At 42.7% G+C, this 26,022-nt stretch overlaps 1 gene segment (V, D, J or C); it reads right to left on the bottom strand.

Moving 5' to 3' along the window:
- Positions 1–572: 572 nt before the first annotated feature.
- Positions 573–24,431, bottom strand: LOC138299731 (immunoglobulin heavy constant mu-like). The segment is given in 5 exon segments: positions 573–1,149; positions 2,568–2,897; positions 4,530–4,856; positions 5,598–5,903; positions 24,393–24,431. Coding segments are annotated over 5 exon segments (1,383 nt in total).
- Between the last annotated feature and the right edge of the window lie 1,591 nt (positions 24,432–26,022).

Genomic DNA, 26,022 nt, shown 5'->3' on the forward strand with positions numbered 1-26,022 from the left:
TGTAGCTCTACGGCACTATTGCTCAAGTATATGGGAGTTTGAGTGCCAAGTCTGACATGAGCAACTAAAAAGCCTGGGCATTTCCCAATGGACTTCTCGATGCAAGATGAGCTGGCTGGAAAGATGAATATAGGTTACTCATTTTGTGAGACCTGTCCTTCAGTCTGCTATTCAAGCCTTTTCTCCTAGACCAACCATATTTCTACAGTCCCGATCTTGTCAGGAAGTCTTCACACACGTTTCCTTCCTTGATCAACAAAAGTATCGGGATCAAACCTTGGGAGCACAATATTGTCTGTGTTGGGTGAAGGGTCATGGATGCTTAGTGAAAGTATATTCATCCTGCTTCTAAGATGTACAGACATGTTACGTATATTAGACCTTACTGAACAAGGCCAATGGAAGTGAGACAATGCTTCAGTTAGAGAAGGGTATGGCAATAGAAGAAAGAGAGAAGTAAGAAAGTGGGAGAAAGCACAGTGATAATGACAGAAAAATCAACCTAACTAAATTCTGCGAAATCACTGCAATAAATGCATGCACAAATGATATTAGATTGACGGACAGGGAGATTTGTAAAAATTATTTTTTATTGCTATATTTGAACATACAGTTTTTATTCCAACACAATATATACACAAACACAGGGGATTCCATGACTGCATTGTTACAGTCGCATGAATCAACAGAGACCCCTAGCCCTTCTTGAATAGGGTAGAGGGATGGGGGACACAGGAGGATAGACAAATCAATAACAACTACTGGTAGAGTCAGACATTACAAGAGACACGTTGATGGAGGTGGGTTTACCAGAGGACTTGTCAATGCTTTTCTGGAGGACTTGAAGTGACAGGGCCTCGTGGCCAACCACGCAGGTGTACACTGTCCCCTGGCTCCATTCGCTCTCTGGGACCTTCAACTTGCTATATAGGAAGCATGAACTGCTTCCAGTTGCGCCCACTTCCTCAACCGGCTTGGTGTTCACATATTCCAGCCCCGGGTCTTGTGTGCCGCTGACCAGCCACTTTACGAAGACATCACAAGGGTTATAGCCTTCAACCAGGCAGGTCAAGGTGACTGACTCCTTCAAAGCAATTTCCTCTGAAGTTGGAGGGTAGACCACGATCGTTGGTGGCTTGGGTGGGTTTCCTGTGTTTGAGGAGGATAGTAAAGGATGCATGTGTTATTCAATAATAAATCGAAGTGATGCACTAAGAACATAGTATGCAATACTCCTAAAAATTGGGCTCGCCCACCAATAGGTAGCCCGAAATGTTGGCCACCTTGTTGATATTAGTTTCCTGTTAACTTCTGAATAAAGCAGTCGTAATCTATCCTATAAATAGTTTGCACAATTGAAAAAAGTTCTATAAATGTATATGATAATTAATGATTCACAGTCTGCTTCAGTAAAGTGTACTGTGTTTGGAGCAATGCTGCAATCCATTTAAAGGATAAGAATGGCTCCTCTGAAATGTAAACCTTATCTAGCACAGCAGGAAACATTTCTTATTGGTCTGCTGGAAGATTCTACCAGTCTTTTGTACTCAATCTTATTAGGCGCAGGTAACATATGCTACGGGCATTTGTACAAAGGGTCTTGCCCATTTGTTTTGCTCACACGATTATTTTCTGGCTGCCAGTTTTGACAAAGAGCCAAAGGCCTTGGCTTGTTTTCACAAGAAATGCTTGATCAGCTTGTGTTCTTTTTACCATCTGGCAGCCTTGAAGTTTTTTGTGTAATGGAGCTCCAATAAATTGCAACTTTTCCAGGAAGATTCTATTGCGCAATTTATTTTCAAGTGCAAAATTACACACGTATTCTAAAAATGGAGTTTGGAGCCCCGTTTTGCCAAAATGCAAAGAAGAACTTTGAGGGTGATACTTAAAGATGGAGAGCCCGAGGTATCATTTAAACAAGATCTGTAGATAGACAGATAGATAGATAGATAGATAGATAGATAGATAGATAGATAGATAGATAGATAGATAGATAGATAGATAGATAGATAGATAGATGGATGTTATTGCAGTGTAAACAGCAAATCGTGAGTCCAAAAAGCAAAAGAAAAACTGCAGATAAACCTTTGTGGGATGGGGGGTGTACAGACAATACTAAGTAGTGTTTATCTGTTGCAATATCAAGAGAGATAGGCTTGCTAATTCAGAAAATCTTTACAAGCCATCAAAGAGTCTTTGTATGCATAGACAGACAGCTATGAGTTGCCAGGTCGATGCAGACAATGAAAGGCAGATGATCCAGGCGTAGCAAGATATGTAGAAGCTACAGCAACTGATCAATTGACTGTAGTAGGCACTGGCATAGACTATAATAATCCAGATGGCAGTCGTGACCACAACCACTGCACATCTCAAATACCCCAAAATGAATTCCTTGAGCTCCAGTGCACACTCCTATGGTTATGACTGCCCATGAAACCAATCAATCCATAGAGAACTAACAATGAAGGAGAGCAAGTTGATGACATAGGTAGATAGGCAGATATGTAAGCAGGAAGTTGGGCAGAAATCTGTCCATTGAGCTGAAGAATCTAATATTATCTCACCATTTTTCTTCTGGAGGTAGGCAGTGCTCGGTCCTGCGAGATCTTGATGTAGGACTTTACAGGCAAATTTGTGGCCTGCAGCCCACTGGTCAGCGCAGACTGTAGCAGTACCCTTGGCTGAGTAGGTGCCATTGTTGTGGAGGATCGGGACCGACATTTCAGTTTTCAGAACCTCCTTCGTGTCTTCTCGGCTCCATGTGATGTTTAGGTTCTCCGCTGATGCCATGTTGGTAACAATGCATGTGAGCTTTGCTGACTTGCTCTCAAATATGTCCTGGAAGGTGGGGGGTACTGTGAACACAGCAATTGTTGCCGGCGCTGTAGTGGAATCTGAAATACAATAGAATGGCACGGAAATGCATCATAACATTGATTATGAGATATAATATGCAAAGTACTGCATGAAATTAAAGTTGACTGGAGACCGAGAACTTTGGACTCATCTAAGGTGCCTACATATCATATGGCATCGGTTGATAATCCTGATTTGTTTGCACACTCTCCGTCTCGTCCACCCATTCACCACACTCATACTGCAATGGTCAATCAATTCTGAAAAGGAGATTCTTCTTTTTTTAACTCCCTTACCGTCTGGAAATTAATTCTCTTTTTCATTGCTATGTATATGCGAAAGTGCATCAAGCTCCTTTACCATAGTCCGTGACTCTGGTCCTCTCTAATGAGAAGCATTAAATTAAATCCCCAGGTGTCTTCCCATTGGCACAGATTGTGTGCCATTTCGGCAGCTTGCACTGCTTCCTTTGTCTAGAACAGGACACATATCATAGAACTCAGCCTCGGTAATGGTTTTGCTAAGACGCTTCCTGATGTTCCCTTCCCTCCTGTTCAATATCCATCTCTTTGATTTATTCACATTTTTCTACAAAAGTACTCCCACATGCACTTTTCATTTATTTTAATTGAGTAAGAGGTAAAAGACATGCGGTTGTGGGTTACATGGTGCTTAAGTCAACAGTGAAATGAACTACACGTTGAAAAGACACCTCGTGACAAGCATACTCCACTAGAGACTGAAGGCTTGGAGCCCAGCGTTCCCACATGCTGGAGGGCTGCCCTGCCAACTCCACGTATATTGGCATACCTGCCTCCCTGCAGAGGCCCATAGGCAGCAAACACAGCTCGGGAACCAGCATCCGGTCATTGACATTAACAATGCGGCGTTGCTTCACGCTGCCAAGTAGCTCACCCACTTAACTACATCAACATATGTGTTTGGAAATTGCATGAGCCGTTAAAGTTTTAATAAAGCGATGCTAAAATATTCCTTTAGATAGATGTAACATTAAAGAGACTTATTTTCAGGCCTCAGGGAGTTAGGAATGAAGTGAGTGGTGATTCCCAATTATTAGAGCGATTATTTTAAGATGTTTATTTTGTTCCACTTTTACTACAGGAGAGATCCTCTGACTAAACTGGGCAATTGATTGAACCAACTACCTGTGACCTCTGCTCCCTGTCCATCATAATCTGACAGGCTGTGCCACTCATCAGAAGTTTCACTCGCTCACCTGTGTTCTCGTGTCTGGCACACTTTACATCTTCTGCTTTGCCCCCCAGATACAGATAACCAGGCATTCCCTCTCAGGGCCTGCTTCTTAGCTGGCAACCAAGCCATCCCACCCTCAGGGTGCCATCTTGACAGCTCCCTTCTATCTTGTTAGGCCTTTTTAACGCTGTGTACACAAGCAACAACTTCACACTTTACAGACTGAATCCACCTTGAGTTATTATTTCATACAAGTCAATCCATAGTTTGACAGGAAAGCTAGCTCTGATGGAGAGAGCTCCGAAACCAAAAAACGCGTTCATAATATTCCTACGCAAATATGAAATCTGGTGGTGTGTGTGTGTGGTGTGTCATAATGCACAGAAATAAAACAGGAATTCTGTAACACATCATATTTGTTTTAGACAGGGGTCAGACTGTAAACAGGGACCTACCATCGCAGGACAGGGATTTGCTGATGTTCTTGGTGATCCAGAACTTGGAGGCTTCGTGGTCCACCACGCAGGAGTAGAGGCTATTTTTGTTCCATTCTCCTGGGGTCACATCGAGCCAGCTAGTGACATCAAAGTTACCCTCACTGTCGGCCACCGGCTGCTCTGTGCGGGAGCCAAGGGTGACATCCTTTCCATTCTGCAGCCACTTGATGCTGATGGGCAGTGGGTAAAAGCCTCGGCAGATGCACACAATAGTGGCATTGTTGTTGCCTAGGTCTTCCTTGATTGGGGAGTGCAGGGTGACGGTGGGCTGGCTGACTCTTTGAACTGCAAAAAAAGAAAAAGTGATGTCAGCGTCATCAACACAATCAGCCATTATGAAGCACATGTATTAGGTGACCAATTTTCTACCCCCAAAACTGATGTACGTCTGAGGAGGGCCTGCTTTCGTATGCCTTTTGTAATCAATTTGTTTCACCTTCTTTAGAATGTCCTTTGGTGGTTGAGTGTATTTGTTTTTTCTATGCCTTTTATTGTCTTACCAAAATATTCTAATTGTTAGTCTGCCCCAGCTATCTGAGGTCAGGAGTTTTCTTTTGTTCTTAAAGCCTTTGTAATATTGTAGGACAGTGTGGTGTCTCTCGGAAAGGCTGCTATATCTTTATGGTCAAAGAGCATTTCCAGCCTACTTTCTGTATTTCAACAGTGCAATATCTAGACTTCTGGAAAGGGTGGTCATATGTTGTTGAAGCAGCCTGTTACTTTCCAGCAGTGGAATTGTATGTTAATGAAACAGGGCCATAGTCAACATTAATCGAGTAAGAGTGTTTTGTAAGATTGGGCTCCAGCACTTCATTCTTAATACTGCATGATTCTTATTAACATCAGTTCTTGTTTCAACCCCAACACGAAGTACATTGGGAACTACATGCCAGAACCAATCTTATTACTGGCGGGGTTCGAATTTCAGAACTGCATCAAAGGTCGGCTTGTGATACCAGAGGCCATGCAGTCTAATTGAGACATCAGAGCACCCCCAATACACAAGAAAGTTTGGACATGACGTACCTCGCATCTCCAGTTTCTTTGTCACAGGTTGTCCCAGGGCTGAGTGTGTGACTTTGCAGTAATAGGAATCCTTGTTTTTCCAGCTCTCTGATGTCACCTGCACCTTACTGCTCGCTGTGTAAAAGCTGTTGGTCATAATAGATGGAAAATTGGCAAGTCCGCTGGTGAAGCTGGAATTATTCTTATCATTCCAGGTGAAGGTGGCTGAGTCGGGGAGGAAGTCTTTAGCCAAGCAGCCAATCACCACGGGGTCAGAGGATGCCCCGCAACCAATAAGTGGAAAAACAGAGGGGGCTTTTTCCGCGGCTGAAGTGTGGAAGCAAAAGAGAAACAACAAAGTAACAAAATGGAATATGAGGCATAGTCACAAAAATTAATGAAGAGGAAGGAACAGAATTAACTTTGTATGTAATGGTACTGCCCACAATAGTACTTAAGGTGCAGCGGCTAAGCCACAAACAGAACTTAAAGATCAGGGGTTAACAGAAGGCATTTGATATTAATAGTTAAATCATCTCCAAAACTGTTAAATTCCTTGGTGAATCCACTACAAGACTATTCAGAAATAACCATTCAACCAAAATGCATCTCTCTGGGTAAAAAATCAAGGAAGCAAAAAAAAACATTTATAAAACCAGCACAAACCCATCTGGATACAAAGGAACCGAAGACAAGACCATAGAACTCAATGATTAATGAAGCACAAGTCCTTATGGGTAGAATGATGATGCTTACAGAAGACATATTTGGCCCAATAATATGAACATCTCAAGGCCTAGAAACAATGACTAACCGAAAGGAGAAGTCAGAGGACATAGCAATTAAACCATTTCAAAACATTTGCAGGACCTATGTTGACAAAAGACTTTCTGTAATATTAAACCAGCAAGTAACTGGACAGGTAGTGCTGGAATTAATTGTTCAAACAAACGAGACAAACACAATGGTGGAGTCAACAGACACCATCCAGTATCCAATGGTTGAACCAAAAAAAATAGTCTTTGATACAAATGTCTAGGCAAAAAGACCCCCATAAACTAATGCTTACAGGAATGTATGACCTTACACACTACCCCCATTGGAGACCCCAGGTACAAACAGTAGTTTAACACAGGACCAGGAACTAGCTATGACAACAGAAGTCCTCTGTGACCTAATGGATAAACCAACACAAGACATTCCTCATACAATAATATTGAAGAGAAAATATCCGAAAGAACAAAAAAATATGCTGTGATGAAACCTTGTGGCTACAATGGACATATGTGGGAACAAATAGTTACACAAAAACAAGACTGCACGAGCCTGGACTCCCATATGTGGCTGAAGAAAATCACTTATAGGCTAAAGGATATTTGACTGCTTTCAGAGCTATATGGCCTGGCACTAATTCTAAGGGGCAGCAAACAATCATCTTAAAGAGAAAGGCAGAAATAGCTCAAGTGGTTCAGAAGAATTTGAACACATCTTGGGTTTATCTTCAGAGAGGCATGAAAAAACCTTTATCTATTTATGCCATGTTCTAGGAAACTATATAAATCTACTAGATATGTGCTTTGGCTAGATTAGCCAATCCAAGGAAGACATTTCTTGTACAGTGGCCTTACCGAAAGAACACCTGCTTAACCAACTCTTTTACCAAAAGAAGGCATGCTGAAGGCCCCCGCTTGGGCAGAGCTTGAAAAACTGTACAACCTGAAACTCATTTATTTTTTGCCACACTACTTGGTGCAGTCTCTCATGAAGCAGTGATACATGCTGTGTAATCCAATTGTGTCATGTTAAATACTAGAACGTTTAAAGAAGCAGACATCTCTGCAAAGTGCAATGTTATTTAATATATTTGCAGAAAGACGCTTTTTAACAGTCATATTCAGACCTACTGTCCTAGACATCCGAATACGTTGGCATGTTGACGGTATCCAGACATCGATAGCCCCTCCAAAGGCCACAATATCAATATCACAAGTAGTACATTCTCTCTTGTTTAATATAACATCATAACCGATATGGCGAAGGCACTACGGGTCGTTAAACGCCCTCTGAGAGTTACATGCCCAGCTGTGAGAAATTGAGATGGCAATTATAGAGCTGTAAAGCCAAAGGCAAGTCGCCTGTCAAGATGTTTTACATTTCACCTGCTGAGGGGAAGATGTTCGAAATGGCAGAGAATGGAAGAGGAGAGAATTATTGGAATGTTGGAGCACATACGTCGGAGTAGCCCCCGACCCCTGAATGGACTATTAAGACCAGACTCTCTGGGATGTACACGTTGTAAAGTGGATCCGAGCAGAGTCATGTTTAACAGTGCCACAGTTCTGAATCTAGTCTCACACTGTACATTCCTTACCCCTAACTGTGCCATATAGTTCTATAATGGCTCCTATAGCTCTCGAGCTCTCCGTTTGTACATCCATAGCCCCGACCTAGTCTGTGATATGTATAACAGGCTCCACGCATTGCTACCATATCTTAGGTAGTGCTATATATTGCAGTGTAAGACCCTATAGCTCCAGCCTACTCGGACTGTATAGCCTCACACGTGGCCATAGGGCTGTGCTGTGTGCCAGATTCCTTGACTCGTGCCTCGGGCTCTAGAAATCTATACCGCACTCCGATCTGGGCTATGCATTATAATTCCAAAGCCCTGAGAAGCAGCTGAGCGTCCCTGCTTTGAAACCCAGCCTGTGCTCTGTGTTGCAATAGTAAAGGTCTAACCAACCAGGCAGGCGCCGTGGGTCCACATAGCGGCTCCTGGGCTGTGCTGTATGTTACAGCACTTAACCCACACCCCCAGAGTGGGGCTGTGCTGTATGTTACAGTACTTAACCCACACCCCCACAGTCGGGCTGCGCTGTATGTTACAGTATTTAACGCACCCCCCCAGAGTCGTGCTCTGCTATATGTTACAGTACTTAACCCACACCCCCAGAGTCGGGCTCTGCTATACGTTATCGTATTTAACCCACACACCTAGAGTCGGCCTCTGCTATATGTTACAGTACTTAACCCACACCCCCAGAGTCGGGCTGCGCTGCATGTTACAGTATTTAACCTATATGTTATCGTATTTAACCCACATCCCCAGGCCGGAGTCGGACTGTGCTGCAAGCTGCAGTTTGAAGGCCCATAGCCCCGGGCTCGAGCCGCGCACATGTGGACCACCACTGCATGTGCTACAGATAGCAGGCAGCTGCCAGCTGGGCGGCATATTACCATACCGGAACCCGGGCTGTGCTGTATAGAGTGGTGTCAATGCTCATCGTCTCGTGCTGTTTTGCCCTTATCGAGCCACGGACTCTGTTTTATACTGAACTATATCAGCCTATGTTCCAGCCTATGGTCGAGTCTAGCGGCCCCGGCCCGCTGCTCCTGCAGTATCAAACACTATGGGCCTGATTCTAACTTTGGAGGACGGTGTTAAACCGTCCCAAAAGTGGAGGATATACCACCGACCGTATTACGAGTCCATTATATCCTATGGAACTCGTAATACGGTAGGTGGTATATCCGCCACTTTTGGGACGGTTTAACACCGTCCTCCAAAGTTAGAATCAGGCCCTATGTGTACTCGTCTAGGATGTACATCCGTATATCAGAGCCGGAGTGTGCTTCGTGGGCTTGGAGTTTCCCTTATAGCTCCAGGACCTCCCTGTTGTACAATCCTGTCCTAGGGCTGCCCCTCAAATAAAGTTCACCGTCAGAGGTCACAGCGCCAAGCAGAGCATCGCTTTATCAGAAAATGTGCGGCTCTTATATATTGCAGACCCAAAGCGCGTCCCTGTAAACCAACACTGTATATCACTATACTGCACCCTCGGGGCCGTGCTCTGCAGTGCAGTATCAGAGTCCGACCACTGGGATCAGGCTATACATCACTATTCTGAACCCTCAGGGGCTGTGTTGTGTCCTGCAGTATCAGAGCCCTGCCTCTGGGATCAGGCTATATACGTCGTTATACTGGACCTATATGAGCTATACTATGTGTTGCAGTATCAGAATGTTACCCCTGGGATCGGGTTATATACATCGCTATACTGAGCCCTTCGGTTCCGTTCTGTGTGCTGCCATAACAGAGCCCTACCTCCGAGACCAGGTTGTACCTCGCTTCACTGAACCCTCTGTGTTCTCTACTGCAGTGTTAGGGCCCTGACTCTGGGATCAGGCTATACATCGCTATACTAGACCTATATGGGCTTTGCTGTGCGTTGCAGTTTAAGAGCTATACTGGACCTATATGAGTTGTCCTGTGTTGCAGTATCAGAACCCTGCCTCTGGGATCAGTCTGTACATTGCTATACTGGACCTATAAGGGCTGTGCTGTGTGTTGCAGTATCAAAGCCCTGCCTCTGGGTTCAGGCTTTACGTCGCTTTACCGGACCTATATGGGCTGTGTTGCGTGCTTTAGTAGCAGAGCCCTGCCTCTGGGACCAAGCTATACATCGCTATACTTGACCTTTATGGGCTGTGCTGTGTGTTGCAGTATCAGAGCCCTGCCTCTGGGATTGGGTTATATATAACGCTATACTGAGCCTTTCGGGGCCGTTCTCTTTGCTGCAATACCAGAGCCCTACCTCTTAGACCAGGCTATACATCGCTATACTGGGCCTATATGGGCTGTGTTGCGTGCTGTAGTAGCAGAGCCCTGCCTCTGGGACCAAGCTATACATCGCTATACTGGAAATATATGGGCCGCATGGCTGTGTGTTGCAGTATCTGAGCCCTGCCTCTGGGATCGGATTATATACATCCCTATACTGAGCACTTCGGAGGCGTTCTCTGTGCTGCAATACTAGAGCCCTATCTCTGAGACCAGGCTGTACATCGCTTTAATGAACCCTCGGGCGCTGTGTTGTGTGCCGCAGGGTCAGAACTCTATCTGGGGGTGGAGGGTTCTAACCTATACATCGCGATAGAAAACCCTTAAGGACTGTGCTGTGCGCGGCAGAATCAGACCCCTGCCCCTGGGAGCAAACTAGACCCCCGTGCTGGACCCCTAGGGGCTGTACTGAGCGCTGTAATAATTGAGCCATACCCCTGGGATCAGGCTGTACATCTCTATACTGGACCCATGCGAGCTGTGCTTTTTTCGTATAGCCTTATCCCAGGGGCAGGGCTCTGATACTGCACTATTGGTGCGATCAGACTATATACATCGCTATACTGAACCCTTCAGCTTGTGCTGCGTGCTGCAGTATCAGAGCCCTGCCCCTGGGATAAGGCTATACATCGCTATATTGGACCCCTAGGAACTGCATTGCATGCTGCAGGATCAGAGCCCTATCTGAAGGGTATCACGCTATACATACATCGCTATAGTGAACCCTCGGGGACTGTGCTGTGTGCTGCAGTATCTGAGGGAATCAGGCTAGACCTCGCTATAGAGAACCTCGGGGACTGTGCTGCGTGCTGCAGGATCACAGCCACTAGCTGACGGAATCAAGCATCGCTATACTGCACCTTCCAGTGCTATGCTGTGCGCTGCAGTATCAGAGCCCTATCTTGGGGAGGCAGTATATCGCTATACTGGACTCTCCAGAACTTTGCCGTATGTTCCAGTTGCAGAACATTAAATCTGGGGCCAGGCTGTGCGTCGCTATACTGGACCCGTGATGGTTGCGGGGTGTGGTAAAGTACCAGAGCACTATGTGGGGGTCAAGCTATACAGCACCATACTGAACCCCCCGGCGCTGAGCTGCGCGCTACAGCATTAGAACCTACCCCTGGGATCAGGAATGTATTTCCATAGTGGACCCTCGGTGGCTGTGCTATAGTATCAGAGTTCTATTTGGGGGAATCGGGCTATATATACATTGCTATACTGCACCCTCCGGTGCTGTGCTCGGTGCTGCTGGTCCACATCCTTCCATCTGGAACCGGGCAGTACATCGCTATACTGGACTCCTAAGGGCTGTGCTTTGTGCTGTAGTATCAGAGCCTTACTCCAGGTATCAGACTATATATTGCTATACTGGGCCTTCTGTGCTGTGTGCTGCAGTATCCGAGCACCATCGATGCAATCAGGCTATACATCGCTATAGGGGATCATAGGGTACTGTACTGTACGCTGCAGTCAGAGCTCTAACTGGGGCAATCAAACTATACATCGCTGCCCTGCACCATCGGTTGCTGAGCTTGTGCTCCTGTTGCAGAGCCCCAGATCTGGCACCTGGCTATACATCAAAGTAAATGCAGTATCAAAGCCCTACCTCTGGGATCAGGCTATTCAACGCTATACTGGACGGTCTGAGCAGCAGTATGTGCTGAACTGTAGAAGCCTTAGCCCTGGGATTAGTCTATACAATGCTATACTGGGCCAGCCGTGCTGCGTGCTACAGTTTCTGATCCCTATATGTGGGACCAGGCTATACATGGCTTCGCTGTACCGGACCCGCAGGCTGTGCGTGTTGCGGACAGGATGCAGTTCCTTACACTGCTGTCAGGCTGGAGACCCTCGGGGCTATGCTACATTTTTCGGGGTCACATCCACAGCTCTCGGACCCTATACGGGACCCTGCTGACAGCGCTGTATATTTTTGTATGGCGCCCTAGCTCTCGGATCAGCCGCACACCCGACACCCCACACCGCACCCCAGACAAGCGGTGTGTTTCTGTACCTCACCAGCAGCTCTGGCACGAGGCTGTGTATGGTAGTACCGGAATCCGGACCTACCGTCTTCCTCCGGCCGTGCTCGGCGCTGCAGTGCCTACACCGACCTATGCCGACCAGTCTGTACTATATACTGTGCCATCTAGCCTCATAGCTCGGGATATACATCGCAGTGCAGCCCCCTCCCCTTCACCCGGCCGTGCTACGTGCTGCAGTGCTGCAGCTCCGAGCTGTACACGCATATGAACCAACCCGAGCTGTATAGAGCGGTATCTATCCCCTAGCTCCAGGCTGTATGTCCGTATACCAACAACTGGCAGTGCTATGGTTTGCTGCGCCAACATCTATAGCTCCTGGCTGTACACCACTTTAGCAGACCCCGGGATGTTCCATTTATTGCAATATTAATTTCACATTGCGCTATTGTGCAGTATCGAACCCAAAGTGGTACAACAACTTATGCATCAGAACCTTGTACCGGACCCCGAGCCGTGCTATGTCTGTCCCGGAACGCCGGGCTGTATATCCCTGTACTGGACCCGGAGCTGTGCCATGTCTGTCCCCGGAGCGCCGGGCTGTAAATACCTGTAGACGACCCGGAGCACCGGGCTGTACATCCCAGTACCGGACACTGAGTTGCGCTACGTCTGTTCCCGGAGCGCCGGGCTGTACATCCCTGAGAGCACCCGGACCCCTGGGATGTACACCCCAGTACTGGACCCTGAGCTGCGCTATGACTGTCCATGGACAGCAGGGCTGTACATCCCTGTACCGGACCCGGAGCTGTGACATGTCTGTCCCCGGGACGCCTGACTGTACATCCTTGTACCAGACCCAGAGCTCCAGGCTGTGCATCCCTGTACAGGACCCGGAGCACCGGGCTGTGCATCCCAGTACCGGACACCGAGCTGTGCTATGTCTATCCCCGAGCACCGGGCTATACATCTCTGTACCGGAGCTGTGCCATGTCTTTCCCCGCGCACCGGGCTGTACATCCCTGTAGAGGACCCGAAGCACTGAGCTGTACACCCCCGGACCAGACCCCGAGCTGTGCTCTGTTTATCCCCGAGCACCGGGCCGAACATCCCTGTACCAGACCCGGAAGACCGGGCTGACATTCCCTGCAGTGCACCCCGAACACCGGGCCGTACACCCCTGTACCGGCCCCCGATCTGTGCTATATCTATCCGTACCAGACTCGGAGCTGTGCTATGTCTATCCCCGAGCACCGGGCTGTACATCCCTGTAGAGGACCCGAAGCACTGGGCTGTACACCCCCGTACCAGACCCCGAGCTGTGCTACGTCTATCCCCGAGCACCGGGCTGTACATCCCAGTACCAGATCCGGAGCTGTGCCATGTCTGTCCCCGAGCACCGGTCTGTACATCCCTGTAGAGGACCCGAAGCACTGGGCTGTACACCCCCGTACCAGACCCCGAGCTGTGCTACGTCTATCCCCGTACACCGGGCTGTACATCCCTGTACCAGACCCGGAGCTGTGCCATGTCTGTCCCCAGAGCACGAGACTGTACATCACTGTAGAGGACCCGAAGCACTGGGCTGTACACCCCCATACCAGACCCGAGCTGTGCTACGTCTATCCCCGAGCACCGGGCTGTACATCCCTGTACCAGACCCGGAGCTGTGCTATGTCTATCCCCAAGCACCGGGCTGTACATCCCTGTAGATGGCCCGAAGCACTGGGCTGTACACCCCCTTACCAGACCCCGAGCTGTGCTACGTCTATCCCCGAGCACCGGGCTGTACATCCCTGTACCAGACCCGGAGCTGTGCCATGTCTGTCCCCAGAGCACGAGACTGTACATCCCTGTAGAGGACCCGAAGCACTGGGCTGTACACCCCCATACCAGACCCGAGCTGTGCTACGTCTATCCCCGAACACCGGGCTGTACATCCCTGTACCAGACACGGAAGACCGGGCTGACATTCCCTGCAGTGCACCCCGAACACCGGGCTGTACACCCCTGTACCGGCCCCCAAGCTGTGCTCTATCACCGAGCACCGGGCTATACATCCCTGTAGAGGACCCGAAGCACTGGGCTGTACACCCCCGTACCAGACCCCGAGCTGTGCTACGTCTATCCCCGAGCACCGGGCTGTACATCCCTGTACCAGACCCGGAGCTGTGCCATATCTGTCCCCGGAGCACCAGACTGTACATCCCTGTAGAGGACCCGAAGCACTGGGCTGTACACCCCTGTACCAGACCCCGAGCTGTGCTACGTCTATCCCCGAGCACCGGGCTGTACATCCCTGTACCAGACCCGGAGCTGTGCCATATCTGTCCCCGGAGCACCAGACTGTACATCCCTGTAGAGGTTCCGAAGCACCGGGCTGTACACCCCCTTACCAGAACCCGAGCCGTGCCATGTCTGTCCCCGGAGCGCCGGACTGTACATACCTGTAGACGACCCGGAAGACCGGGCTGACATTCCCTGCAGTGCACCCCGAACACCGGGCTGTACACCCCTGTACCGGCCCCCGAGCTGTGCTATATCTATCCGTGGAGAGTCGGGCTGTACATCCCTATAGAGGACCCGAAGCACTGGGCTGTACACCCCCGTAAAAGACCCCGAGCTGTGCCATGTCTGTCCCCGAGCACCGGGCTGTACATCCCTGTAGAGGACCCGAAGCACTGGGCTGTACACCTCCGTACCAGACCCCGAGCTGTGCTATGTCTATCCCCGATCACCGGGCTGTACATCCCTGTACCAGACCCGGAGCTGTGCCATATCTGTCCCCGGAGCACCAGACTGTACATCCCTGTGGAGGACCCGAAGAACCGGGCTGTACACCCCCTTACCAGACCCCGAGCCGTGCAATCTCTGTCCCGGGAGCGCCGGACTGTACATACCTGCACCAGACCCGGAAGACCGGGCTGACATTCCCTGCAGTGCACCCCGAACACCGGGCTATACACCCCTGTACCGGCCCCCGAGCTGTGCTATATCTATCCCCGAGCACCGGGCTGTACATCCCTGTACCTGACCGGAGCTGTGCCATGTCTGTCCCGGAGCGCCGGACTGTACATCCCTGTACCAGACCCGGAAGACCTGGCTGACATTCCCTGCAGTGCACCCCGAACACCGGGCTGTACACCCCTGTACCGGCCCCCGAGCTGTGCTCTATACCCGGAGCACCAGGCAGCAAATCCTTATACAGGACCCCGAGCTGTGCTATGTCTATCCCCGGAGTGGCGGGCTGTACCGAACCCTGGACCCGGAACTGTGCTCTAAACCCGGAGCACCAGCCAACACATCCCTGTACAGGAGGAATCACAGCACCCGGCTGTACATCTCCGTACCGGACTCGAGTTGTGCTATGTCTGTCCTCCGAGCGCCGGGCTGTACATCCCTGGACCGGGCCAACAGCTGTGCTATGTTTATCCTCCGAGCACTACTCTGTGTACATCCCTGTACCGGACCAGGAGCTGTGCTCTGTCCCCGGAGAACCAGTCTGTATATCCCTGTAGAGGACCCCGAGCTGTGCTTTGTCTATTCCCCGCCAGAGCACCAAGGTACAAATCCGTGTACCGGATCGGACAGGACCGGACCGGACCCGATCTGTGCTGTATCCTTGGAGCACGGGGCTGTACATCCCTGTACGGGATCCAGAGCTGTGCTCTCCCTACCCCCGGAGCACCAGGCTGTAAATCCCCTGTACCCGACCCCCATCTCTGCGATGTCTATTCCCGGAGCACCGGGCTGTACATCCCTGTACCCATCCGAACTGGGCTCTGTCTATCCCCAGAACACCGGGCTGTATATCCTTCCCCGTGTGTGTCACATAATGTATTATTATATATATACCCATAGGCCTTGGCTATACGTTTATTCCATATAGGTTCCCGGGCTGTCCTAAATATTGCAGTATTAAAATCCATCATTTCAAGCTGTACAACCCTATACCGAACCTCAAGCTTTTCTAAATTTTGCAAAATCTAATCCTATTGTAATCCGTGCGTGCATGCATATACCGGTCCCCGAGCTCAGCTATATATTACAATATCTAGGCCCATAGCTCTAGCCTTTATGCTCCTGACTACTACCAGGTCCCAGACTGTGCCATAAATTGCGCACTCTATTTCTATAGCTCCGGGCTTTGCATACCTCTACCAGACTTCAACTGTACTCTATATTTTTTACTTAAATCCCAAACCAGAATCGGCCATGTATTTATTGCAATATCTGATCTAATAGAACATATTGGTACCTGGCCCTGTTATATATTGCAATATTTAATCTCATAATTCCATACTGTGATATCTAAAATCAAATCGCAAGATGTTCTGTATAATGCAGGGTCTAATCACCCAGATATAGGCCGTACATTCCTACATTGAATGTCTTGTTGTGCTACACATTTCAATTCTTCACCATACACGTCTAAACCCAAGCTATAAATCTACGGAATGTAAAATTAAACATACAAACGAGACTGGAATGAAGCATAACCCTCTAACTAGAAAAAAAGAATACACTGCGCTCTAACATGCAATATTCATGCGTCGGTATAGAATGCATTTAAAACACATTTAAAGCTACTGTCACTGTACAAAGCAAAGGGAATTACATTTCAACATTGTTCTCGAAAATGCAAGGCATAATGTTGATAAAATAATTATGCGAAATGCACTGGGATTATTAGTTTACTTCATTCACAAGATAAAACTAGCACACTAATGAGGTGGAACACCATTGCTCATTATTTCATAAGTAATGCAAAATTATAAATAATTATGTGTTTATTGCTAAAGTTGTGAACCTATATGAGTGGAAAGCACAAATAAAACAAGAATATCTGGTTCATGATATAGTTCTGATTCAAAAAGTACTGTTTCAGATGCACACAAATGTGCATGTAATGCCTTGTGAAATCCAATAGGTTGTTAAATATCCTAATTCTATAGTACAACCTTAATCATTAAACTGTCATGAGATATATGCGAATGTGTATCAATATTTAAGTTACTATAAAATACTACAGAACATCTATAAATATGAGGATTTAAATAAATGGCAGAAATAGATAGAACACAAAAAGCATGGCAGAGAATTGATAATTAATAAAATCTAAAATTGAAATGTAATTCTGTTGTATCAACCATTCTTTAATTAATGGTTCAATGTTTGAACAATTAAGTAAGTATTCACCATTTATCATAGAATGAATGATTGACAGGTGAAACAACCTATTCCATGCGCCAATGCTGTCAATAGATGCAGCCATACAATACTGCATTCTAAAACAAAATGAGTGTGAAATAGTTTACTTTTTGGATTAAGAAGTTCAAAATTAACACATCAATATATACTAATATGTACTATGAAATATTTTGAAGTAACCAATTCAAAATCCAATATTACATTTTAAATCACTTAATTGAAACCTTAGTTAAATATTATGCTCTCTTAAGTTAATAATTGGGAGCATAAGTTAATCAAAAGGTCATTTGAAATTTAGTAGAAATTATAATATAGTAAGGTGCTGTACTGAAACAAAATCAATTTCTAGTGCAGAATTATCTTCTAAAATGTGGTACTAATATCTTTTCTGGTAATACATAATCTCATTTTATGTACTAAATATGTTTAATATATAATCTACCTGCATAACCTGAGGCTATTTACCCTAAAATGTGCATTAATAGATATTACATAGACTGAAAAATTGTAATTATTTCACAATAATACTACATGTGGTATTGAGTAGCATGCATGTATTCAAATAACAGGGGTATTTGTTCAGCAAAACATGCAATTAATGTGCATGTACCAGTATATATTAAAATATCAAGGATCAATTCCAGTAAAATATACAACTTATCGACATTTACTAGTATATATCAAGATGTAATTGATCATTTTCAGTAAAGTATGCAACTTATTAAGTTTAACAGTATCCTCACTCTATCTATCTATCTATCTATCTATCTATCTATCTATCTATCTATCTATCTATCTATCTATCTATCTATCTATTAAGGTAAGCACAATGTAATTAAAAGCATACAGTTATATACAAACTAATAATTTTGGAGTAAATTTAATGCCTCTCTTCCTTATATTAAATTTACACCTAAAATAATTAATCTGAACACTATATAAAATTACCAGCTAGATGATGTTTAATACGACACTATGCAGTTAGTTAATCAACCTTCTCAAACTCTATAATTTCTTCGACATGTGTTCCCTCCTTAGTCAGAAGAAAGAGCTATGAAGCAATTGCTGGAGATATTTTGTATCAATGCCTATTTGTATTAAATATTTTAAGCACACAATTAAGAAGAGTAGCTCATGTTAAAGCTTATGTAAATGGAAACTACTGAGACATAAAAAGTCTATGCACTGTTATATAAAATCACATTTCTAACAAAGGGGATACTTTTCCATTTTAAGTCTAACTTAAAACAAAAGCAGTTCTTTTATCTTTTGATGATAACTTCATCTGTTTTTATGAAATCCAGCAGCCTTTAGAAAATATAAACCCACTTAAATAATTACTTATGGGTGCACATGACAACTAGATTTCACATCTGTAATATTGTTTTGTAGCGGAAGGGATCTTATATTGTAAATTTCTAAAAATCGAGTGTCCTTTTCTCTGTACCTGCAACTGCATTTTCATTATATTATAGCAAATTAAAATAATGTTAAATCAAACTAAATAAGGAACATTTCTTTCTACTCACAAACTGGTAATTTAAAATACAAAAGCGATATGTACTGCCAGCAAATGTAGAACAAATATATGGAAATATAGTAAGTGTAAATTTATCTTACCTTTAATGGTAACAGATTTCTTTGTCTCACAATAGGTGATCCATTTAATTAAACATGAACCTACTTTCTTTCTTTCCACAAAAAAGGTCTTGAGGGACTAAACTTTGAAATAAAGTATCTTTTTTGTGCTACTTCTGTTTTTCAAGGCCATAAATATAAACATGTTAATTAAACCGGGTGTAAATTTGATACAATATTTTAATATGTGTTTCCTCTCTCCAGAATATTATGAGCATGTAAAGTGCACATTCTATTAAATAGTTTTTCAATTTATATCTACATTTTAATGTAGTATAATTCAGTTCACTAAATATAATGATGCTATCATGACTGCTGAATTCATTCTAAGATGCACACAGACACAGACACTCAGCAGACATGAATAATATATATTCATATATATATTATTCATATGATGCACACACGGCACATACACATGAATATATATATATATATATATATATATATATATAGAGAGAGAGATATTATTATTCATATATATATATCTATATATATCTATATAGATATATGTATATCTATATAGATATATATATATCTATATATATATAGACATATCTATATATATATATATATATATATATATATATATCTATACAGATATATATAGATATATATATATATATTCATAATACTGTATAATACCAAAAATATTTTCTGAAGAATGTTAAATCCTAAGATCTGGATTTGCTGGTTCTGAACTCTAGCTCTCTAACATAAATAATTATGTAATTATGAATTGCTATTTCATACATTAATGTTATTTAAATTAATTTATTTTATGTAAAACTAATTGGATGCATTTAAACAATCATCATATTAATAATGAGAGCACTGATAATAAAAGTCCGTAAAAGGATGATTTAGTTACATGATAGTTGCAAGCAAGTAATTGCAAAATAACAATCTACTGTAAATTATCTATTGCAACTGATATGTTTAAAGTAAACCTTTTTTTCTTGAGTGAATAGTTTTCTACAAACGTTGCCATGCAAGAATGTATTAGAATGTCAGTAAATAGCTAAGCTGAAAAAAACTAGACTTTTCAAAGAAACATGTTCAGTGCTAAGTAAGGACAAAATCACACACATTTATATATCACATTTCGTATCAAGATAGAAGCGTATGGTCCCAAATTAGAAAAAAAAAATGTCTATAGTAGAAACATCAAGTACCATGAAATATATACATTTACTTACATTTTAAAAAGTTTTTCACCAAACAGTATACTGTTTATGTTACCATCACATAACACTTGTCAACTATGGTAAAATGCAGCTAAAATATTTATCCTAGACATATCTGTTCTTTGTATACCAATCACTTTCATTAAATATAAGATTAATTATTTTACAATATGCCGATTAAGGACATTAACAGATATCTGCTATACATATACCTATTGTTTTAATAAAATATGTCAGTTGGAGGAAATGGTTTGGGAAAGCCCCTTTTCAACTGTATTACCAGATGTCCTGGACTGTTTCTTTTTACCAGGTGTGAAAACAACAACAGGCCATCTGCACAGAATACAGGATATCTAAAATTAGACTTACCAGAAAACTGCTTCTCCAGGTGGCATGATGGTTACTTGGTTTTGTATGCATTAATCTAATCAGAAAGTTATTTGAAATATATCTAACTTGTTGTGCAGCTTTAAGTTAAGATCTTCTTGCCTTTTTCTTTGAAAAAATCCTACGGTTTTATTATAATTTAACTTTGATAAAGAGTTGACCTCTTGTTTTACCCAAAACCTTATTATAGGAAAAAACATTATTTTATTGAAAGTGGCATAGATGACAATTCATGTTTAATGTGTATTTTTTACCTTCTGTAGTGGTGACTTGGGTGCCTTGTCCCCAGTAGTCCATATGGCACACTGAGAAAATGACAGCCAACAACTAGAAACACTACTATCTTTACAGAATATATTTTATGAGAACTATTAAGTTTATCTTCAACAGAATTCTGAGCACTATATTAGTTTCTAAACAATTGGTTGAAAAGTGATTACTTACTTGCCCCCCTTTATGTTACATGTGTATACATAAAATAATATTTAATCTACTAATTATAATGAATGTATATACATAAGGTAGTATTAAATGTACTTATTATAGTGAGTGCAGGCATTTTAATTATGTCTGTTTAAAGATTATATTAACTCCTATTTGCTATGCTTTCTGCAACACTTAATATCAGTTGCCGTAAAGAAAAATCATATCCCAATTTTTTCAGGACAAGAGGAGAAATAATTTTCCTAGAATTCATCTACATATTTTTGTTTTTTTGGTTAGTTAAATACATTTATGTATAGTATTGAAATCAGTTAACAAGAAAAAGTAAATGTTTTCACTTTGTAATTTTGTTCATATTTTACATTCTCATTTCTTGATGGAATATCATTCTGCAATCTACTATTATGTCTTACTAGTGCAAATTGCTCTACAATTTAATCACCAATAGAATGTGTTCTTGGTCAACATAATTAAACACTCTGTTAATTATATAAATATGTAGAGAGGGATGATTAGTGTTTAGCAAGCGAAACGGCTAAAAGATAGGTGATAGAATATTCAAACAATATTGTTCCTAAACTACTTTCTTGGATACCAAGAATAATGAACAAGATAGGTTCAGCACAGCACATTTACGAATCTGTACATTTAAAACACACACATGTTTATAGTTTTAAAATAAATTAAAATTGATAATGAAAGATAGGTTTGGATTTACCTGAAGTGACAGTCACCATGGTCCCTGGCCCCCAAATATCAAAAGCTCCATAGTAATCACAACAGTTTATTCGCCTTCCTTACCCTTACAGAAACCCAGTCTGAGTTCAAGAATAACTTTAATTTTAGAAGTATTTAAGATATCTTAACACAAAGGCTGCAATGTTTTGTCAAATGTCATTATGTTTGTGTTTTAATTAAACACAACTGCAAAATAAATGCACACATTGTGTAAACTAGCCACCAGAAGCCATTAGTGACATGCCCAACAAATAGGCATTGCTTTTACAGTAAATGTCATTTTAGTAGTAGGATTTTTTTGCTAAAGAGACTGTCAGCAATGTGCCTTGTCCCAGTGAATTAAAAATAACTGAATTAGCAGACTACTTAGCTTTATAGTTCCAACTTCGTAATTGCCTGACAGTTATTCAATAGCTTCTCTTGCAATATTGATTATTATTAATAATATGACATTCTTTACATTTAGTGACAGTCACCTTGATACATCATCCCAAGGAATCAAATCTACAGTAGTTACAACACACACGCCTCGGCTCCACACAAATACAGCTTCTGACAGTTCATGCAATCTAATTATATTATATATATTATATAATTCAGAGATGACATAAATTGTTCTCACTGTAAAGATCCCCAGTCTCATCTATATTAAAGCCTAATATTAATTTATCTCGCCGTTTCTGTAACTGCTAGTTTTTAAATCTAGAATTATATTGCGGTCTAAGACATATAAATGCATATAGCTTTTTAAATAGATCATTTTAAGGGTTTGTCTCAGATGTTTTTAAAGGGTCAATGTAGACACAGTATCATTCTACTTTTTTCTATGTCCATGTGTGATATGCATACAATATTTGATATTAAAATACTCAAAACACTTCTTTCGCTATTCAAAAGGCATTTGAGGTAAATTAATGAAGGGGATTCACAACAGCAAAGTGAAGGTAACATATTTAGTACAAGAGATCACCAATGAAAATTCGAACCAGTGGAATTTTGAAATCTTATAAACAATATTGTTACCTGTTGTGACTGTGAGAACAGTTCCTTGACCCCAGTAATCCAAGCCATAATCACATTGTGATAAACAACATCACTCTCCTACAAAAACCCAATGTAATTGTCTTTGGAGAAACTTTAAAGCGGGTAAAACACAATGTGTAGTAGAAAGTATAGTTACTAAAATGTTTACCTGAAGTTACTTCGACCCAGGTTCCTTTTCCCCAGTAGTCGAATCCATAATAAGCACAATGCGTTGCTTCGTGTTTAGTGTCCTACAAATACCCTATAGCCCTATGATTTACACTTGAAGACATATTTTATACCTGCCAGTTATATGTAGTATAACATTTTCTTTTTTTGATTTTTTTTTGTCACTGTACTAGGAGTCTTTGCAAGCCAGGACTTTTTCCACTTTTGTTTTTTAGAGAGTCTCCCTCAATAATTTTAAAAGCGTAGGATAGTCACCCCTTGTCCACTGCTTTTTATTTTTTATTTTTTATTTTAGGCGGGGAGGGGAGTTGTAAAGGCAACAAACCTCTTTGCAAAGGCTGCCGGGCGCTTTATAGTGCACAGTGTTTTTCACTAAATGTTGAACATTCTGATACTTTCACTGACATAGCAAAGTAGGTGTGAAGCTACAAATAGATGTAAACGTGCTTTCATGTTTCTTTTAGTTTAAAATGAAGATGAGAGTGCGTGAGGCATAAATTATTATTGTGTAAGACTTTGAGATAGCACTGTGTGCTTCAAGGGGGAATATTTTGTAAACAGGACCAATTAACACGATAAGGTTTGCTCTAAAAAATACATATTTTAATTCTTTACTGAATAAAATCCGGTTTAAGCTGGGAACTCATGTGATTGATTGTTCCCTGTCTATCAAAGGACATCCTATTCTCAGTGCATCAGAAAACCACGCTGGACTTTACGTTTAAACACACTCTTTGCTACAAAGAGAAAACACTGGGCACTTCAACAACAGCTGGCTAAAGGGAATAATTACACATGGCTAATCATCACCTACATATTTACAGGAAAAAAGATGTGTTTCTTACCTGATGTCACTGTCACCAAGGTGCCTTGTCCCCAGTAATCGAAAGCATTATAGTCACAGTCTTTCATCTCCCTGCAGCCACTGCACTGAAACTGCTTATACCCTTCCTGCAGCCCTGGCCTCGAAGGCCTATGCCATTCTGGTAAATATTTTCTAAACTAATAAATCATAGTCAAACTGAAATGGATATAATCCACTCGTACTAAAATACCCACCCAATTAAATAAAGTGATAATTTTGTATTTGAAACTGTGGTTTGTGGCACCTTTTCCCTGCGGGCTGCCCACCTCTGCTGTTCATATTTAGCGCTGACCTTCACGCACACTTTCAGTCCAGTTACATGAATAACTTTGTAACCTAAGGCCCCTAATTTTAACCATAAAAATGCCAGAACACCTCAAAAAAGTGTTTTGAATAAAACGTTTAAAGAACATAATGTTTAAACTGAAATATCAGAGACAAGTTTCGAGAATTTTGTCAAGTTAATATTTCCAGTGGCAGATTTACTACAGGTCTTAATTTAAAACTAGGAGTAAGAAGTGTCCTTACCAGCTGAGACGGTCACCATGGTTCCCTTTCCCCAGTAGTCGAAATCCCAGTTACACTATGTCACACTTCCCGAATTCTGCACTTCAAAAAAGAAACCAGCCCCACACCCCCAACTCGGGCCCCAAAAAGGGAACTATACGATTTGTGAATTAATACAATGCAGTTATTAGAATCAATCTATCTATCTATCTATTTATCTCAAATGGGTTACATCTAGTATGACTGACCAGTCCAACTTGCCAACAGAACCTGCGCCTACGTTCCAAAGACACTGGACCCCTATTATCCGCCAAGACACCTTGTGCATTCAGAAGGCAAACACATTAGTCCAACTCACAAAGCTGATGCTGTGTCTTACTCTTTTAGTGCTTATGGTTTATTCCTGGATTCCAGGAATAACCTAGTAATAAAACAGGCGTATCTAGGTTTATGCTTGCAATTTAGGAGTACGAATGTGAGCTACAAGAGTAAGTCAGACCTACTCTTAGCAAAATCGATGTCAATCGGCCCAATATTGAGTTGTTGTCTGTTAAAAGAACACATGTTTCTTACACATATAGCACTTCCCTTGACTATGTTATATGAGTTGCCACCTTCCCCTGAGAGCTCCTTAGCCTAGTCATTTCTCTTAATTCTGGTGAGAATAAATATTTATAACATATTTGTAGGTCGAAATAAGCTTTCCCGTCGGTGACTTTGATTACTGGCCCTCGACTCACACATGAATGCAATCATAAGACCGATTTTAAACTTCAGCCTTATCAGAAATCTCTCTAAATGTGTGCAACATAATTGCTTTTTCAAATGTGTCAAATTAAGAACAAACCATTTCTTTGACATTTAATTGTGCAAAATGGACCCAAAGTTTGGAGACATGTTAAAAGGATAATACAAAAAAAACAGTAAAAGACATTTGTCTCATGAATCCATCCACTGGACAATCAACAACGTTTTTTATCCAGTGCAGCCTCCCTGCTCTACATTTCAGGTTGTCTTGTAACATCGTAAAATTACAGTTCTAGATTGATTATTGTTCCTCTAGACACAAGATTATTGCTGCAGTTTGACAAACAACATAGTGATCAATTTACTTTACCTGTGGTGACGGTGACAAAGGTCCCTTGTCCCCAGTAATCGAAGTAGTAGTCACAGTGATGCTGAGGCCAGTTCCTCTACTGCAAGAATCTGCCCTGCTCTCACGTGATAATCTCTTCTAATGTAACTACACAGGGATCACTTTGGCGTGGATTTCCCACCTACTAATGCATCTGTTTCTTTATAAAATGTCCTGTACTAACAAAGTTTCCCACTTGGGGTGACTCCTCAAAAAGGTCATAGCATAATAACATTTTTATTAGAATTACAAAAAAATCGTTTACCTGAAGTAACGGTGACCTGGACTCCTTTCCCCCACACATCGAAGCTGCTACCTACACAATGAATGTGACTAGTGCCCGTAAAGGAAAAAACGTTCTTTGCAAAACATTGCACTAGAATGTATTGCAACCTTGACTGTATAATGATTTTATGTATATGCATCATTGTGGTATTTGGAAATGTATAGAATGTTCTCAAATGACACGTTTGTTTTTTAAAATTCGGTCTGTAAGCGCTGGATTCAATTCTGCAT

This window comes from Pleurodeles waltl, chromosome 6 (genome assembly GCF_031143425.1).
Source record: "Pleurodeles waltl isolate 20211129_DDA chromosome 6, aPleWal1.hap1.20221129, whole genome shotgun sequence".
Classification (NCBI taxonomy): domain Eukaryota; kingdom Metazoa; phylum Chordata; class Amphibia; order Caudata; family Salamandridae; genus Pleurodeles; species Pleurodeles waltl.